Genomic DNA, 20,875 nt, shown 5'->3' on the forward strand with positions numbered 1-20,875 from the left:
GCTGGAAGAAAACAACATTTAAAAGGTTGAAAAATGTCAAGTCTACCTGTGTGATTCTTAAGAACTGGTGGGCACGTTGTAGGCAGGTGATAAATTCAGGATTTTTGTGTGCTCCGGCCTGAAAGCAAAGAAGACAAGCAATAAAAGTTAGGTAGCGCTACAGGCGCAGTGATACAAATTAAACAGCTTACACAATCACAGTCATCCCCATCTGCTACATTTAGAATCAGGTTTATAGTTGTATGAATGATAAGTTGAAATGAAGTAAAACCCAGAAGGTGGTTTCAATGCACAAACAATTTTGACACAGGGCATCTATAAATGAAACACACATTCAAAAGCAAATCTTAACCAGCAAGGTATTTATTTACTTACAGAACTTCTGTTTTAAAAAGGCTAGATTCTTGAAATGAAAAGTGTTTAACTACAACACAGATTGTGAAAATGTCATCCACGCCCCATCCCTGATCATGCAGTCAGTGTCATTTATCAACACTACCTAAAAAGCACTTTATCGATGCTGGACTGAACTACTTCAACTCTTTAAAAATTATACTCAGTGACTCTTTTTAGCCAATTATCCTGCATACAATGTTACAGCCAGCCTACACACCTCCGTGTACTGTTACAGTCAAAGTACTCCTGGACATCAGTAAACTATTCATTGTTTTATTTTTATACTCTTCTGTTGTATTCATGAAGTAAGAATTTTAGCAGTGCTGCAGGAACACATATTTTGGCAAAAAATTACAGGTATTAAGAATGAGATTAGTGGCTGACAAAGAGCAGAGCAGAGAACGCTCTTAGTGAAAATGTAAAATGTACATTAAAATGTCAAAGAACAACCTGGCTCTGTGATGTAGAGGGAGAAACTACTGTCTGTAATACAAATGACTACAATTTAATAAGTGGTTCAAGCACTGGAACAGCCATAGGTAAGGGTGATCAGCAATGGTGGCCTTGTGGCTGCTTTGTTACATGCAAGCAGAGGTAAAGCAGTTCTACCAGAGACATGTATTTGGTTTACTAAACTTGCAACCGCAGTCCTGCACTGTAGGCCTCAAGGTGATGTAAGCACCCATGTTAGGCACCAAGAATCAGGATTAGGGCTAAAACAAAGGCAATAGCAGTACATTATGTACCCACACATGAATTGATTTAGCACTATCCATGTTTATGTGGATATGATAAAAATGAGTATTTAGGAGTATGAATTACAATGATTCTGGTGTGACAGCTAAGGATATGTGGGAAGAGACTAAACAAAAAATACAAAAACTGAGAAAATGAAAGCTTTGTCATATAGATATGGTTAGTAAGATACAAGCAGTCCAAATGTTTTTAGATCATTTAGTATTAAACACAGGTACTGCGGTGGTGGTGCTGCAGTAGTGTTGTCACCTCACAGTTAGACGTTGCCCGTTCAATTCTCAGTTAGAGCGTCTTCTGTGTGTCGACATGCGTGAATGGGCCTTTCTTCATTGAAGGTTGTGCGTTAGGCCCGGCAAGCCAGCACATAAAAATCTACTGCCAATCATTAGCGGACTGGAGTTCCGCTGTGGCGACCCCTAACCGGGAAAAGCTGAAAGACACAAAAAAAGTATTAAACACAGGTCAGGCATATTTTTATCAACCAGAGGAGAAGTTGTGGATAGCAATTAATAAAGAGTTGAACAATTGTATCTGGGAGGGGAAGACAGCAAGAGTCAAGTGGGATAAACTGATTCTTCCAGTAGAACAGGGTGGATTGGTATTACCCGACTTAAAGGTTTATTTCAGAGTTACAAAGTTAAGGCTCATATACATAGCGCAAGCAGAAAACTATAACTCAAAGTGGAAAGGGATGATGATGAAACAGGGAGGAAGGTCAAGAAACAAGGAGCGACTGGGATTTTGCATGTACGCCTTTAAGGAGAATAAAAAAAAATCATACAGAATATTATATCTATAAAGTAGCAGAAAGTATTCTAAGAACTAAGCCAACACAAGAATGTAGAAAGGAGATTCTGATGACAGGTATGACTGCAATTAGGGATATATAAAACAGGCAAGAGGGGGCCGGAATTTACTGGAGAAAACTTGCAAAGGAACCAAGATATTGGGAGTAATTAACCAGAGAGCAAAGATGATAGAATGGGAAGATGCCAAGAATTTATTTGGCTAGAGGTTAGAGATTGCCTTCCCTATAAGGATTGATATCAGAGTATAGGCAAATAGAAAGAAATAGGGGGGTCCTAAATGAAAAGCCAGCACTGGTAGTTTTTTAGTAGAATCTACAACAGAAGCTGCCATTAAAAAGGAATAATTAGTAGAGTGTACAAATAAGAATCAATCAGAGGAGGTTAGAAAGGATTGGGAAGAGAGACTGGATAAGTAATTCACAAAGAAACACTGGGAGGTTAAATGTATGTTTCACAAACATGCAATAACATCCAGAAGATTTAGGATTTTTTGCTTGGAAATATTTACATAGATATTTTTATATCCCAAGTAGACTTCAGGGAATTTTTTCTCAGGTGGACAGAAAATGTTGGAGGTGTTACAGGGAAGAAAGTCGTAACCGGGAACATGTTTTCTGGGAGTGTGGTGAGCTGGCAGACTTTAAGGACTCCCTGCAGGATGCACTGTCAGAGATGCTGGGTGGACAGATTGGTGTGATGAGGAAGATGATTCTTCTGAGCTATGATACAGAATTGGAATTGCCTAGACATGGTAAGGCCTTGTTGTGTTTAATTATGGTGGCTGCCAAAAAAAACAATTACTTAAAAATGGAAATCAAAATCTAAACAAACTATATAGTTTGTTTAGATTTAGTTTAGAAACAGTGAATATAGTAAAAAAGATAAAACAACTGGAACTGAGATCTTTAGAATAGGGTAGCAGTAAACTACATAAGAAAAATGGGAACTGTGGGAACAATACATACATACATACATACAGGGTAGGAATGAGGTTTAAAAGAAGGCAGGACTTAAATGAGCTACATAATGTTTGATTGAAATTATTGGGTAGATTATAAGTGATGTATAATGTTTGCAAATGGGAGTGTGTCAGTATGCTTTGTGATGTAAAATGTTTGCAACTAGGATTGTGTCTGTGTGGTTTGTTTTCATTTACTTAAATGTATGACAGTTCTATGTCATAACTGATGGTCTAATAAAGATGTTTGTTTAAAAAATAGCAAGGAATTAAATAATTTATGTAATGTTGCTTAGGTTATATGATATATAGCAATACATGTGAAGCATAATATTTGTTAATGCAGTTTGATTACTTTTGTACATATGTAAATTTGCCTTTGTCACAATAATAATTCAACAATGGTGTTACAAAAGAAGAATCAGGATTACAGCCTAACAACCTAAAAAGAAAAATACTCTGGTGGCTGTGAGAGTCTCCATGATCAGATCTCCCAGTACAGATATCCTTAAATTGTACATAAGAATTATAAAACTGCTTACTGTAATAAAGCAATTTTGTACTGCACGTGCGTGTGCACACACACACACACACACACACACACACACACACACACACACACACACACACACACACACACGCACGCACGCACACACAGACACACACACACACACACACACACACACACACACACAAACAGTTTATTTTGCGTCTACAATTACGTATATCTTAGTCAAAATGGGAAGGATATGTAACTGTAATGAACTTAACTTGTCTATCTTGAATGGAGAAGTAGTCACTCCGTATGATTGTTTCTGAGTAAAGCTGTTAAGCAATGAAATACATGAAAGTAAAAGCTGACTTTGTATTACTGAGCAAATGTGTTAGGCAACGAGTAAAAGGAAAAACTGAATATCTAATGTCGACTTTTATTATCTGTGTTTGAAGAGCAACTCGTGTGTTTCCAAAGTGCACTCTATTTATACTTAACATTTTTATAATTTATGTGCTAATCTTGTCCATTTAGTAAAATTAAGTTTCATAACAGCAGCCTGAAGCAAAACTAGAGTTTTTAGTACACTTTGTATTTCAACAAGAGTGTGTTAACATGTATCTTTATGCATGCAAAGGCATCTGTTCAAAATGTAAGTTTTTTTTTTGCCACTCTTAAAAGCCAAACATGGAATTCTTAATACAACACCCCCATTCTATGTCCTGCTGTAATTAAAATGAGCGCACAGCACATAATTACATTATTGGTCAGGTAAGCAGTAATCGGGTTAACAGAAAGGTATAAGTAATTGTCTACTAATTAGGTAGTTGCCTACCTGTTAAATCAGCAGCTTGACAAAAAACTAACTACTCACATAGCACTACTCTGATGAGTCAAATAAAAGGACACTACATTCAATTAGAGACTCTATAATTGCTGAACCTTTGATTGTAGCAGAAAAGCAATCCCATATCAAATGGATAAGACACAGAATGAACAGATCTTTCAACACCGGTCTGGAGAGGAAGGAATATGGGGACACCAATCTGAAAAGATCCAAGTTTAAAGTTGCTTTCTGATAGAGATGCAAAGTCAGAAGCGATATGACAAGGTCACCCCCTCTTTAACAAAGATCTAAGAACTACTACTTAGGGAACTGCAACTGTGCTGATATGCTAGGAAGAGTAGATTAAAGCTACAAATTTTGTTCAGAAACACCTGAATGATAGATAGGACAAGCATAACTAGATGCATATACCACAAACAGACTATGCAAGCCTCAGAGTAAAGAAATTTACTTTGCTTGGAACTTAGAATTGGATACATTTATAACCTATTAAATATACTGAGGTGATCAGTAAAGGTGTCTGTCTGATCTAACCAGATCCCGGATACCTAAAATAAGGGAAAGTGTGGAGGATCACACTATTTAGACTTTCATCTTGGGGCTATCTTCTTCAATCTGTTAGAAGTCTCAAAGAACACCTTAGGATTGCAAGGTAATCATTAGGAGGTTCTCAAGGGTCAAAGGACATAGAGCACCTAAAGTATAACTGGTGTTGGATAGCAGGATTTGCTAATTCAATTGGTACATTGTGTGTATCCTCCAAATCTTGCCACGAGAAACAACCAAGAACTATATTAGTAAAGATGCAAAAATACCAACAGAAATAGTTGCTCCTGACAACACTGTGTCAGAATGGAAAAGTATTACAAATTCAGAACAGCAGAATGCTTGTGGAGAATGACTATTCACTGTATACCACACAGAAAAGAAGCAAGTTTATCCCAGCAATCAGGGAATGTTGACAGCCAGGTGGGAGATACATGCTGCTGTATCCACTTTTCTTAAGAGTATTTTTCCCTGGAGGACCAAGAACATTTTTGAATGCAGGACATCCTACGGAAGAAATAAAAAAAAATCTTTAGCCAAAAAAAAAAAAAAAAAAGAGTCAGCAAGTAGAACAGGACCTTCCTTCTCATTCTTCTGACAGTTACAAAGCCCAAACTGAGACATGGCCAGTGAAATTCCAGTGTTCCAAAGAACAATGCTTGAGTGAAAGAAAAGCACACAGGAGCTGACTAGAAGAACCAGGAATACCTTGGACTTGAAATAACTGTAAGTAAAACATGTTTTGTTGTAACACTTGAACAAAAAATTCATGATATAATTTGCATGTTATACTATAATATAATATTATATAGTGTGCAGTCAGGAGTATTTTAAATGTGAGGAAGAGATGCCTTATCTGTGACTACTGCATATGTTAAAGATAGTAAAGTAAGAAATTACTTCTTACTAAATGTAAGCAATTCAGGCATTACACTAAAATAGTAAGAAATATTACATATAATCAAGTTAAAGTTAATATAATGCTGTGCAATTGTGCTGCTGTAGTAGGGATGTAAATGAGTAATAAGCACAGTATATGTACGAGTAACATAATTATTTCCCATATATATATATATAGATATATATATATATATATATATATATATATATATATATATATATATATGGATTCCATACACTAGATCAAATTTTCACTAATTCGAAATAGTGCATGGAATGCTCACTGCAGCGAAAGTGCACTTAATCGAAAGTGCACTTACGTGAAGTTCAGTATAATGAACAGGTGTTGTACTGAACTTCTGTGCAGTACTCACGGACCTTAGGGTTAGGGCACGGGTCTTAGTAAGGGCATAGCCCATAGAGCTATTCCCCTTACCATGAACCGTGCCCTAACCCTAAGGTCCGTGATGACTGCAGTGCAGTGAAGGACACAGAAATGTCCTCCACTATGGTGTGATAGTCATGATCCTTAGGGTTAGGAGCATGGGTTAGGGTAAGGGGATAGCTTTACTAACTATCCCCTTATCCTAACCCGTTCCCTAACCCTAAGGTCCGTGACTATCACATCCTAGTGGAGGACATAGCTTGTTTTATATGTCCTCCACTGTGCTGCGGTGCTTTCGGTGAAGTGCACTTACGTGAAAGTTCACTTTCGTTAAAGTGAATTTTCGCAGAAGTGAGGCTTCCTATTACAAGTTCGAAGTATTGTAACAGGAATCTATATATATATATATATATATATATATATATATATATATATATATATGGGTTCATGTCAGTCCGTCGAAATATCGGAATAACGAAATTCACTATTTCGAAACAAAACCATCGACAATTCAAAACATCAACAATACATGTGTATGAAAGCACAGTGCTAACATGGGTCCTGCAAGGGGGGTTTAAAATTGTCGATGGTTTCGTTTCGAAATAGTGAATTTCGTTATTCCGATATTTCGACGGACTGACATGAACCCATACACACACACACACACACACACACACACACACACACACACACACACACACACACACACACACACACACACATACACACACATATAGTAGATAGACAGATATTTAGAAGTTTTTTTTTAAAGCAAAATGCTTAAACAATAAGGTAAAATGATGACAGGGATGCAAAATGCTCAATCTTTATCCTATTAGTAAAATTATTAGCTATTTTTTTCGATTAGCAAAGGCTTTCAGGTGAGAGTCAAGAAGTCTACAGGGACAGTCAGGTAATCATGAGAAGGCTAGCAATGTGTTCTGAGTAAAATTTTAAGATTCTTTCATATAACTGCAAATTCAGTCACTAGTTTTCATGGAAACAAAAAATCTACATGTACAAGCAATTAATCATGAAAGGTCTGAACACTCTCAGCTGAGTGAAGTGTATAAAGTACATTGTAATTAGCATTTAAATGTACACTGGCAAGCAGTTCATAGAAAAACAATTGAAGTTTTAAACATTTGGAAAGTGAATAAATTATACAAGTAGCTGCCTCCCCAGCAGCTTTGATACTTAATGAATTTAATATAACAATACACAATGTACTTTATTTATTTAAAAATACCCAGTGCACTTTTTATTAGAGATAAAAGTGAATGTTTACTGAAAGCAAAGAAGAGATAAGAAAAGGACAGACAGCAATTAGTATAAGTGAGAACACAGGTTGTAACATGCAGTTTAGCATGGGCAACCTTAATTTTGGATTAATCAATGCTTGTGGTGGCAGCCATCAATTTGGGAAAATAACTCTTATTTGGAAGGGTAATTTTTTTTGAAACTATAAACAGTTTTGTAAGCTTGTTCTAAGTTACAAGGGGATGAGCGCTTCTCAAAATGTATTTAGTTTTTTGGGTGTGATCATTAAAGCAGATTGTTTTGAAAATGTGACAAAGGTTCAAACTGAACAAATAAGAAGCAACTACATAACGATTAGCTTGCCAAGCATTAATATCTGCTAAAAGTTAAAAATACACATTAAAAAGTGTCATGTATAATAGTTGGGAGTAACATCTTTTATCATAATAGCAAAACTCTCTATCCATCCAACCGTCCATCTATCCATCCATCCATTTACAACCCATTTTTTCCCATTTTTGCACATGGGGTCGGGGTGTCACTTCAACTGTGACAATCATCTAGAGGCAAGGTTTACACCGCTGGGTGACTAGTTTTCTATATTATCACGGAAGGAAAAATAGCCTTACAAATGAGCATCTGAATTTGACAAAAAAAAATTATATTCCACAAATAAAAGAAACAGTATGGAAGTTTTTCAATTCTTGTATGTCTATTTAATCACTATATATTAAAAAGCAGAAAAAATCAGAAAATGGTAGTAGAAGTAGCAAACTTAAAAATGTCCTAAATAAAAAATAAATACTTATTTTGAAATAGTATTAATATAATACAGAATTATTAACTCTAATAGCTATTCAGAAGTAATCCAAGTAGGGTAGTCAGTCTGTTTCCGGTCAAAAATCCTTTATTAAGCACACAGACAAGTGATCCAAACAAAACAAAAAATAAACAGAATGATAGTTTCATCCCAAACTTTATGACTGTATAACTTTTATCAGGTATGGGAGTGGTTTATATGTTGTAGTATATTGGTATACATGTAAAAAAATTCAAAACCCTACCCTCATCCTTATCACTGTGATATTTGAGATGGTACTGCCCTACTTACTAAATGTCCTAATAATTTAAACCTTATAGACTTTAAATAAAATGAATAAAATTAATAATGATATGATTCTTCTGATTAAACAGATTATTATCAAACAAAGTCCATTCATTTATCAAAGACACTATAATACATGGTTGGAAATATTTAAACATTAGACCATTTGGCAATCAATATACATATATATATATATATATATATTCTGGCATCCAGAAAAAATGCACTATCCAAAATATAATCTATTTCCATAAATTATTGTTAACACAGACCACTTCCATCCCTATAGACTTCTTCAGGTCTGTGTACAAGAACCCTAAAAATATACATCTACAAAAAAATCTTACTAAAACTAACCAAAAGCATAGTAAAAACAGCAAACCAAAAATTAAAACAGGAATACAATCTTATATGTACATTTAATGAGTAAGGTAAACCAGGAAAAGTATATCAATTTACTGCTGGCCAGTGTGGGACAGAAAAAATAGTCATTATATAATATACTTATAAAAGTAGTGAACATTCCATATAAAATAACACTAAAATCAATACTTAAAAATAAATTAATAAACCAATATAAATTAAATAAAATTAAAAAACTGTTAACTAAAAATATGTGACAATTTAAAGAATAATTAGCTAGTACTGATATTAAAAATCATTTGCAATAAAGTGGAAAAAATATTCTAAATTTAAGCTAAAAGGGGTGGGATGATAAAAACATAGTATACACTACTATTAAATATTATTTACCACGGTATTAAAAACAACTGGAAAAAAATGATCATGGAAAACTGGAAAAGGATGATTGTGGATGTGATCATATGGGTAAGTGCCAGCATAGCCAGCTGGAGTTGTATAAAGAATGACATGTCCTTTGAATATCAAACTGATTTATACAAGAGACTTGTGTTACAAATGTTTTGGAACTGTATGTCATTTGTATACCAAACTGATCTGTACTGATGATTCTGCTGAAAATCTATTTGTGAGTTTTGCTTGTGTTAAAATGTATCAACAGTGCACCCTGCTGGTATGGAAAGAAATGTACATGCATTGCTGCAACTGAATGAAATGGGCCAGCTAGCTTACTTTAAGAAAAATAAGGGAAATGTAAATGAGCTGTTAAACCACTAAAACAGCACACCATTGTGCTGACTATGATTGGAGACACATGTCCAGAAAAAGCCCTTGTTCATTAGCTAAGTAAAAACAGGGGAAGCTACAGGCACTGCCATAAACATTCAGATGTGTACTGTAGCCATATATGCTAAATTCCTGTCTCAGCTTCAAAGGGGAATACTGTGAGAACCTAGAGTCAGGTTACCAGATGAGGTCATTCTGGCAGCCCTCTTGAAAATTATATTTTAGATATTACAAAGAGAAATCTCAGACTCTTGAGTATTCTGTTTTGGAGAACCTGACTAGAAAGACCCTCACCCACAGCATCTTGCCTTGCAATAGTAACTTAACTATGGAACAGTAATTTAGATTTGTCAGGAATATAGTGACGCTCAGTTTAGATATTGTTTTTCTTTATTTGTCTGAACCTGTCCATCAATGTTGTTTTCAATATCTCCTGTGATTTGAACTCTGTGGTTTATTGTAAAAAATAAGTTATGTCTTACCATAACATTCCATCTGAGTTGTTGATCGTCTTCCAGTCATCACTGATGGGTTCGGTTCTGAGCCCAAGGAACCGAGCCAGCATTATACCAAGCTTGCATGCACCAAACACTCTCGGGCTAAGCTGCTACCCACAATGCCCTTCACCCAGTTACCTCAGATCGAGTTTACATGCAACATATAGAAGAACCAGAAAGTCAGAGGCCATCTCTGCGCAGAAAACCTGAAACACCACAAAGACCCAGAAGATCCACCAGGAGCCTTTGCTGGGGGTCGGTGGGAGTGTGTGATGACTGGAAGAAGATCAACAACTCAGATGGAACGTTATGGTAAGACATAACTTCTTTATCTGAAGTTGTTAATCATCTTCCTATTCATCACTCATGGGACAGAATCCCAAGCTACTTGGAGAACCTGGGTGGCCCTTATGGAACAACATTCCTGAGAACCATTGAGCCTAAGGCCGCTCTTCCCCTGGAGATCAGATTCAATTTGTAATGCTTGATAAACGTATAAGGTTTAGCCTAAATGGCAGCTGCACAGATGTTATCCATGCAGGCCCTAGAGTGGAAGGCAACCGATGCTGCAATAGCCCTAGCTGAGTGAGCTTTGATTTGACCAGACTTAGATTCATTCATAACTGAATATGAAAAGCTAATGCAATCTCTGAGCTACTTTGACAAGGTAACTTTCGATACTGCACTTCCCATTCTAGGGCCCGCAAAGGAAATGAAAAGTTGGTCCGACTTACGAAAGGACTTAGTTCTGTCCAGGTAAAAACATAATTGTCTATAAAATCCAATGAATGTAGGCAGTATTCTCCCTTGTTTGAATAATTTGGAAAGAATACAGGAAGCTCAATGGACTGATTAATAGAAAAGTCAGAAATCACCTTGGGAAATAAGGATGGGTTAGTACGAAGTGATACTCTGTCCTTATGGAATATCAGATAAGCGCACTTGATACATAAGGCTTGCAACTCAGATATTCATCTGGCTGAAGTGAACGCCACCAGAAATAAGGATTTCCATGACAGGAATTTTAGATCACATGTTACCGCAGGCTCAAAAGGGGATAGAGAGAGAGACTGGAGAACCCAGAAGAGATTCCATGCCTCCACCAGCTGCCTGATGGGAAGTCTGCTGTGGAATATTCCCTTGAGGAATGTCTTGCAAAGTCAGGTGGAAATAAGCGGAACTCCGTCTGACCCATTATGTAAGTTGGAAACAGGTGCTAAATGGACTCGAATGGTGGAAGATGATGCACCATTGTCGAGCAGCTCAGCAAGATAATGAAGAATAATACCTACAGGAGCTGAGAACGGATCTAGCTTCCGATTATCTGACCAAATAGAGAATCTTTTCCATTTGTCCCTATAAAGTTTTTTGGTGGATGGTTTATGGGAGGCCAGGATAACATTACGGACAGATGAAGAAAGGGTTTCCTGTCTGGCAACTAACAGAAGTGGAGAAACCAAGCCGTCAGCTTGAAAGTGGACAGATTCGGGGGAGTCAGCCCTTGTGGGTGAGATATGAGGTCTTGATGAGTGTCGAGGATCCAAGAAAGTTGCAACAGATGAGGTCGGAAGAAGGGAAACCACACTTGACGAGGCCAGAATGGGGCAATGAGGATCACTTTGCTTCTCATCCGAATAGCTTTCCTTAGAAAAAGGGGAATCAGGGGAATTGGAGGATAAACAAAGTAGACCCGCGGGCCAATCATGAATCAAAGTGTCTCTTGGTGACTCCCTGTGAGGGGGAAAGAGGGCAAAGTAGCTGCTGCAGTTTGTGTTTGAGGGGGAGGCGAAAAGATCACAGCATGGCTGGCCCCAACGGCTGAAGATTTCTGCCGTCACACTCGGATTGAGAGACCACTCGTGAGGACGGAGGATGCATCTGCTTAGCCTGTCCACAATCACGTTGGAGCTCCCCGGGATATGCTTTGCGATCAGAAAGTGGATGGAAGCTATTGCCCACTGCCAGATTCTCATGGCTTTGCAACATAGGGGGTAGTATTTGGTCCCTCCCTGTTTGTTTATGTACCAGACAATGGACGTTGTCTGACTGCACAGCAATCATTCCAGACAGAAGGAGTGGTTGGAAAGCTTGCAATGCCAATAGCACCATTCTTAATTCCAGGACAATGATATGCAACTTGACCTCTATACTGGACCACGTGCCCTGGACTGACTTTACCTGAATGTGGCCCCCCTCCCTATCAGGGAAGCGTCCTTGGTCACTGTGGCGCTGGGTTGGTGATCTTGGAAGGGGTGACACCAAAGGTATTCATTTGTACTCATCCACCAGAGGAGACCTTGTTTGCAGGTGTTGGTGATGAGAATCTGTTAGCTCAGGGGGTGAAGATTGGGTATCCACTGGGACTGAAGAAGCCATTGTAGCAGTCTCATGTGTAATCTGGCTAGGGCAACAATTGGGATGGCTGCAGCCATAGATCCCAGAGCCTGGAGAACTTCCCTTGCAGACACCTTTCTTTGACAGAGTATCACTTGAACTTGTGCCCATAATCTCTGAAGCCTGTGTGGGGGAAGAGAGACCAGACTTGACTGAGTGTTGCATATTGCCCCTATAAATTCCAATTGTTGTGAGGGTTGAAGGTTGGATATTTCTCAGTGGATGGTGATGCCCAGCGACTCCGCTAGTACTAGAGTGTAGCGGAGGGCCCCGACCAGAAGGCGCTTGGTGGGGGTGGAGAGGAGCCAATCACCTAGATACGGAAACACCTGGAATCCCTGAAGTCTCGGATGAGCTGTGAACACTGCTAGGCATTTCGTGAACACTCTGGGGGCCATTGAGAGACTAAATGGCAGGGCTCTGAACTGGTAGTGATTGGCTCCCAGCCAGAAGTGAAGAATACTCCTGGAGTGCTTGTCCATCTTGATGTGGTAATACACATCTCATAGGTCTAACGAGCACATGCACACACACTCCCACAGAAAGGAAAGGATGAATTGAATCGTGACCGTGCGGAATTTGGTCTGAACTACTGATTTGTTTAGCTGGCTGAGATCCAAAATGAGCCTCCAGTCCCCGGTCTTCTTTGGCACTAAAAGGAATCTTGAGTAGAACCCTGATCCGCACTGGTCTGGGGGGACCTGTTGGATCACTCGTTTTTGACATAGCTTTCGTATTTTGGAAGCTGCCTCCTCCCTTTGACTGGGTGGAACATTGGGAAGGGATTTCAGAGGTCTTGGATAAGATATTAGGGGGATGTGATAGCCTCTGGAAATGATTCTCTGCACCCACTGATCATTTGTAATAGAGAGCCAGGCAGCTTGGTGCAGAGAGAAACACACCCTGACTGCTTCCAGAGGAAAGCAATCGGGCAGCACTTCTGAAGCACTGATACAGTCTTCCTGAGAAGGAATCTCTGGAGTCCTGATTCCGGGGATCTCCTCTGTCCCAAAAGTGGCATCTTCCATTATTGGAACCCCCTCTGCCTTTGGGGGAGTCCTCACCACATGCATCACAGAAAGGACCTTGAGACTTCTTGTGCCACATCTTCCCACTACTCTGGTTCCTGGAGAAGGAATGCTGAGGTTTGGAAAAGAGTAGACCCATGGCAGACAAGGTCTTCCAGACCTGCTCACACCTTGCTAATGTATCCTTCACCTTAGCACCGAACAGAGCTGATAGTTTGATAGGGGCATTTAAAAAGGAAGACCTGAAGGAGTCTGCGAGGTCACAAATGCGCATCCAGGCCTGGCATCTCATGACTACGCCTGCACCCACAGCTCTAGCTGCTCCTTCGGTTGCATGGGACAGCAACCTCATGGATGAATTGGATATTGACTCTAGGGTGGCAAGTTGGGAAGCTACTTTATCATGTGCCCAGTCCGCAACCTGACCCGCGAGGGTCCAAGAGAGTTCAGTGATGAGATCTCTCTGGAGCCTCATAAAATGTGCCAAAAAGTTCAGAGACCTGACAGTAAAGGTTGCTGATGCAAAAACTTGCCTCTCTAACCTGTCCACCACCCAGGACTCTCTATTGGGCAGGTGAACAACAGGACCTTCCTCCACAAGATCCTTTTTTGTGGCTGCTGCCACCACCATAGCATCTCCTGGCAAACCTCTAGACCAATGGTGTTGATCCTCTGGAGGGGAGAGTATCTTATCTGATCGCCTAGGGATGGCCTCAATGGTGTCAGGGTTCTTCCACGCTCGCTGCACGATGAGCTTGACCAACTCATTGGCAGGGGGGGGGTCACCCAAGAAGTAGAGGGCCAAGAGCGGAAGGCCTGCAGGAATATGGATTCCTCCGGAGAAGGATTGGAGGGCTTCCAGTCACCCCTCTGTTTCAAGATTTCCAAGATGTTTCCAAATGAGACATCATCAGTGGGTGACTGTGGGGTTCCTTCCCCATCATCGTAGTCCATATCTTCCATGAGGGACTCCACTGGGGAGTCCATGTGTTTCCTCTTACACACCCATTTCCGAGGAGGTTCTTCAGTGGGTGCATCTGAAGAAGTCTCAGAAAGGGAAATAGCCTGAACAGGGGTTTCCTGGGCCTTGTGCTCTCAGAGTCCTGGGGGGTGGCCTTTGACAGCTGTGGCTCAGAGGGAATTGGTGGAATGACCGACGTAGGAGAATTGCTCGAAGTGAGTGCCCTCTCCATCACCTGGAAAGCAGGCCTGCCTGAAGAGGAATGGGAGCCTGGAACCGAAGAAGACAATTTCGGAACCGGGATCACACCTCGCTCCATGCGGTCAGCCCCCAGGGACGGAGCCACAAGCAAACTCGGGGCAGGAGTCACCCTCAGACCCAAAGACAGAACCAGCAACAGCCAGAACTGTGGCCAGAACTGAGGGTTCCACCCCCCAAGCATGAGATTGAGGAAGGGTGGGTTCTGACGGAACCGACACCCAAAGGGGCCTCAGAGCCTAAGACACTGTCGCTGTCAGCACTGAGGAAAGGGATCCTCTCATAGATGTCATATATATGAGCATCGGAACCGTGGGATCCAAGGGAGGAGAGTATGTAGGGGTCGCTAGTGTAATAGACCCAAAACCTGGAGTGGGATGGGGTCTAGGAAAATTTGTAATTCCCCTGGCGGTCAGCAGCTGATCAAAAATGTGCACCACATCCAATTCTGAAAGGCTCTTGATGGACCTTACCGATGCCCCTGAGGGGGAATCAGGCCGGTCCAAAAAGGGGCTGAAGGCTTGTCCGGCAAAAGGATCCACAGACGGAGAGTACTGGGTCTGTGGTGTATTAAAGAACGGCACCGACGATTCCAGTTTGGAAACCCGCAACAAAGGAATGATCAGAGCTAAGAACGGGCTCAGAGCAGAGGTCACAGCTGGGGTGTAGGTCAATAACAGCTCCGAAGTTGTTGTCGGAACTGACGTCGGGATGGAGATGGGGGACGTCGGTGCCGAGTAGGAGACAGACAAACTGGTCGGAACCGAGGTTGTAGTTAGTGCTGTAGTCGTCGGAGCCAGGGCAGGCACCGGCGAGGCGACCTCGGTATGAATCACTGGAGCCAAACTCAGAGCCGAGGTAGTCGGAACCGAGGAGGCAAAATGGTGCTCAGTGGATGTCTTATTGGCCTTGGGCTTATGGCTTTTGCCCCTTTCACCAGCCGGTGAAGAGAGGTCTGAGCGGGGATGCTTCTTGTCCACAGATGGAGGGAATGAGACCTCCAATGCAGAAATAGCCTCCGAAAAAGGCAAAGAAAGCAGGCTTTTAAGGATCAATTTAATTAGTCGCTCATTCAGCGTCCACTGACTGAAGCTGGCACAAATATCACATGGGGGTTTCACCGATAAATACAGAACCTCCAAACAATACACACACTCCTTATGAACGTCACTATTCAGTACTTTATCACTGCAAGAAGAGCAGTGTTTAAACCCCACAGTCCCTTTTTTCTCAGACATAATAGGAAACACTCACACACACACACAAAAATAGAAGAAAGTGAAGAAAAGAAAGAAAGAGTGAAATACCAACAATGGTATTGGGAATACCACAAGGGTAGAAGGGCCAATACCAACAATGGTACAAAAGGAAATACCTGTGGGTAGAGCTGCATGAGTAAAGATACAAGAAATTAGCAAACCAACAGGAAAAATCCACAAATACTTGTACAAATTAGAAAAATATAACAATTAGCTGGAAAGCTCGGTGAAATGCTGCTATATGGCTGAGCGGCAAACAAGATCTGAGGTAGCCAAATGAAGGGCATTGTGGAATTTGATTTTTTGACAGTCAAGTATCCGGTTATTCCGTGCATATTCGGTATTCCAAAGGTGCACAAAGGTGTTGACAATCTTAGTTTCAGACCTATTGTTTCTGCGAGGGGTTCAAAAAACTGAACCCCTTGCCGCTTTTGTGGATGTTTTGTCTAAACCAGCCCTTAGTGAGGTTTCCCATGTTTTGAGAGATTCATGGCACTGTCTTGAGAGGTTGAGGGATGTGAAAGCTTGTTCTGACACCTATAGTTTCCTCACAGTGGATGTGTTCAATCTTTTTTCTGTTATTCCACATTTTGAGGGGTTGGAAATGTTTTATGACAGCCTCAACATTAGTAATAGAATTGATAAGGGTAGGTTAAATTTGCTCCAAGATGTCATGGAGATTGTTTTGAAGAATAATTATATGAGGTTTGAAGGTGAGGTGTTTCGACAAACTTCGGGTGTAGCAATGGAGGCAAAATGTTACCCCACTTTTGCCAATCTTGTTTTATTGGCATGGGAGAGACAGTTTGTGTTTCCCTCTGGATTTAATTCCAAAATCATCCTTTACAATAGATTTTTGGACGACTTATTAATTTTATGGAATGGAAGCGAGACGGAGGCTTTGGACTTTGTGAATTATTTAAATAGTACTACAGATTTTTTGAAGTTCACATACCAATGTAACGTTGATAGTATCAATTTCTTGGATATTAAGATTGCCAAGATAGATGGGAGATTGTCTAGTACTTTATTTAGAAAGGAGAACTATTCTAATTCAATGCTTCACTACTCTAGTTGTCACCCGTTGCACCAGAGAAAGGGGGTGGCAAAAGGCCAGATGGTGCGAATTTCAAGGTTAGTGAGTGAGAATGACATTTTTAGACAGGAGATTTACAAACTAATAGGTTTGCTACTTGACAGGGGTTATCCCTTAAATCTTTTGTTGAGGGTTAAAAAAGAAGTTTATAAAAAAAGACAGACTATATATATGCCTATTTTGAAAAAGATTGCCCCTGAAAATATGTTGTCTAGTGGTATGGATTGTGTGGTTAAGAGTGATGTGGACAATGGCAAGAATGGCCCTGTGTTTGTGTTAAAATATAGTGATTAGGCTATAGAAATGTGTGCGGCAATTAGGCATGCCTGGGACTACTGTTTAAGTCGTGAGATCAAAGGGATTGTTGGGAGGACGTCGATGATTGTCTTCAGTAAAGGTGACAACTTGAAGAATGTTTTGGAAGGTGTAAGTAGATGTAAAAGATCGAGGATGGGAAAGTGTGGAGCGTGCAGATGCTGTAGATTTATTGCTGAGGGGGCCTATATATGTGTTGCTGGGTTTCCACACACTTTAGCCTGTCCTGGAGTATGTAGTTGTAATAGCAAAAACTTAGTTTATTTGGCTTCCTGCAGTGCATGTGATGCATTTTATGTGGGGATGACCACTCGTAAACTAAGGGATAGGGTTATGGAGCATGTAAGAGCAATTAAAAAGAGAGATGTCCACAATGCTTTGTTTTTGCACAGTCTTAAATGTTCCCAGTTCAAAAAGTTTGTATTTTTTGTTATTGATTGTGTATATGTTGATCAAGGGGGTGATGTTAATAACAGGGTGGCTGTCTTGGAAGTTGAGTGGCAACTGAGGTTAAATGCAATGAAGGAGCCTGGATTAAATGATTATATTTCCTTGAAACCTGTGCTTAAGCAAAAATCATACCAGATTTGATTGATTGGTGTTATAGTTTTTATAGTATTTTATATTAATATATTAATCATTAAAATATTAAAATATTAAAATATTCAAATATTCAAATATTAAAACATTAAAATAAATTATTTATTTATTAAATTATTAAACAATAAATTTTATTTTGTAAGTAATTTTATACATTTTTATATTTACATTTAATGAGGTTGCAAGTAGGTTTGTGTATCGTTCTTATGAATTTGTTAGGTTTAAAAGTAATATATGTTTTTGGATGTTTGCTGTATGGGCTCATTGGCAAGGTCGTGCTAGTATCTTCTATTTTGTGTTCATTTTCTTTCAATCATTTCATCAATTCACTAATTAATTAACTATTTAATTGATTAATTTGTATTGAATCCTATAAAAGGGTTGTGATTTATTATCTCTTTACTCTGAAGATGCCATTTGTCATGCTGAAAGCGCTTAGTCTTTCAAGTCTGCAATAAAGGATTTGTCTATTGCTTGCCAGCCTGGTCTGTGTGTGGTGGTCTGAATTTTCGACTTGTGACTCTTTAGACCCTATTTTGGGTTTAATTTCTCTTTTTGGTTAATACGCTTATTTCGGCTCTGCCTGAGGGCTGTGGTTTTGTCAGCGTGGGTGAATTGACTTGTTGCATATTTTGTTCGAGATGGGTGTGGTTTTAAAAGAATTGGCGCAAGTTCTGCAAAAATTGATTGCCTTAAATGATCAGCAAGCAGGGGCTCAAGGTTCGATGGCTATGGTAAGCCCTACTGACTCGCAAGTAGAGTTATTCACCTTGCATTCCCCTGTTAATTCATCGTTGCCTCCTGGACAGAAAACAGCAGTTACAAGTTCCTATAGTGGAGCGGTATCCAAAAACAAATCTAATTTGGTTCCTACAACACTAGGGGGAGCTAGTGGTTTGAGTGGAGCCCAACCTGCATTACCAGTGAATGCAGGAAATATTAACAGTTTAGATTCTTGGTTTGAACTGCCGGTAACGGAGCTGGGCATTCCTGATGCTTTTTCCAATAACAAAATTGTATATCCGACATTAAAAGAGCAGATACATCATTACGACAAGCTCTGTACTAAGTACAGAGCGCTGCAGCTGGATAATTTATTCCTTTCGAAATCTAGGAGTTTAAAGCAGATTCCTAAGGGGCTTCGGGTTTGGAAGCTTCTGATGAGCATAGAAGAAGGTACTGTGTTTTTTGATAAAATGGTAACCTTATTTGACCGAGTTGGGTTGGAGCTATTAGACATTATCATTGATAATAATGAGAGAAAGTTGTTGGAACTGTGTGGTGAAATAACGTCATTACATTCCAGTATAACATCAGTCTTGTTATTTTTTCAGTACAAGGAATGGTTTGATAGGGTAGTGGCCAGCATTGAGCAATTTGTCAACAAAAATAAGGTTATTAAACAAAAAAAGCTGGCTAGGGACAATGCGGACTATGTAAATAAATGTGCTTACCCTCCTGGTCATTCCAGGTTTCATACAACAAGAGTTCCGAGTAATGTTATGGTTTTGGATAAATGTTTGGACAATCATGAGTCTAATGGTGATTCTGTATCTGAGGAGGTTTTTTTGGAACAGCCTCAAGGACTGAGGAGATCGGAGAGGTTGTACAACAAGGGTCGTTCGACGGAGCGTCTGCAACACAAGTTTCCACGGGAGGGGGGGGAGAGGTGTGTCTCAGAGGGACTTTTTGGAACTATAGTTTCTCAATATGACAACTACGTACAGTTTAATAATGTGTGTCATGATAGTGAAGTTAGTGATGCCAATGAGTCCAGTGTTTTAACTATTGATACAGCCAATTTTTTGCAGAATTCGATTCAGTTTGAAATGTGTGATGATATTTTCATGGATGGTGGTGAGGTGGTAGCCATCGATGGACAAACCTATGGACAAGTAAATGTTATAACCACTGATTTTAATGTTAGGAATTATAGAAAATGAAGGAACCAATATTGTTAAAGGTCTTGTGCAGCAACAATCTTTAGTTAGGCCAAGTGTTTCTGATGTTTGTTATACCAGCAGTAGCAGTGATGTTATTTTTGGTGAGTGTTTATGTAGGGAAATATTGAAAAAACATGGAATTATTATTTACAATTTCACTGAGATGGAAATTACAGATGGTTATTTTGGTTTATTTTCTAAAGGTATAAATTTTGTACCTAATTTTAGGCTTGATATAGCGCAAGTTTTGATCAATTTAAAACTGTTTTTGAGGAAATTAAACTTGCAGGTCTTTTTTCAAGGAAAGGAAGGGCAGGATTGTGGTGATTTTAGTAATTCATCAGTGGTTCCTTTAAAAAGGAAGAGTACTTTTATTCCTCCATTTAACCCTGAATTTTCAGTGTTTGAAAAGTTGTTGGAGCTTGAATTTAGGAGGATTTGTTCTCAAAAATATATTCTTGAAGACAATTTGAGTAGGGAAGAGAGGTTGTCCCTAAGGGAATTGAGATCAAGTGAGAATATTAGATGTATGAAGCCCGATAAGGGTGGCGGTATGGTCCTCATGGCTAAGATTGACTATATTGCATCAATGATGGGACTTTTGGGGGACCAAGCCACCTATAATAGAGCATCTATTAATGAAGTGAATAGGGCATACCAAAAAATTGATTTGTTTTTATTGGATTCACTTTTCCAGGGTGCTATTAGTGAAATGGAATTTGATTTTTTGACAGTCAAGTATCCGGTTATTCCGTGCATCTTCGGTATTCCAAAGGTGCACAAAGGTGTTGACAATCTTAGTTTCAGACCTATTGTTTCTGCGAGGGGTTCAAAAACTGAACCCCTTGCCGCTTTTGTGGATGTTTTGTCTAAACCAGCCCTTAGTGAGGTTTCCCATGTTTTGAGAGATTCATGGCACTGTC

General features: G+C 39.6%; 1 protein-coding gene across 1 annotated transcript in view; it reads right to left on the reverse strand.

Moving 5' to 3' along the window:
• Positions 1 to 20,875, reverse strand: part of LOC122803758 (lanosterol synthase-like) — a 792,945-nt gene that overhangs the window by 73,117 nt on the left and 698,953 nt on the right. Inside the window, exon 13 of the mRNA XM_044073448.1 lies at positions 47 to 118. Coding sequence (XP_043929383.1) covers positions 47 to 118 — 72 coding nt within the window. The remainder of the gene's footprint in view (positions 1 to 46; positions 119 to 20,875) is intronic.

The sequence above is a fragment of the Protopterus annectens genome, chromosome 6.part0 (genome assembly GCF_019279795.1).
Source record: "Protopterus annectens isolate FY-2018-M chromosome 6.part0, PAN1.0, whole genome shotgun sequence".
Taxonomy (NCBI): Eukaryota; Metazoa; Chordata; order Ceratodontiformes; family Protopteridae; genus Protopterus; species Protopterus annectens.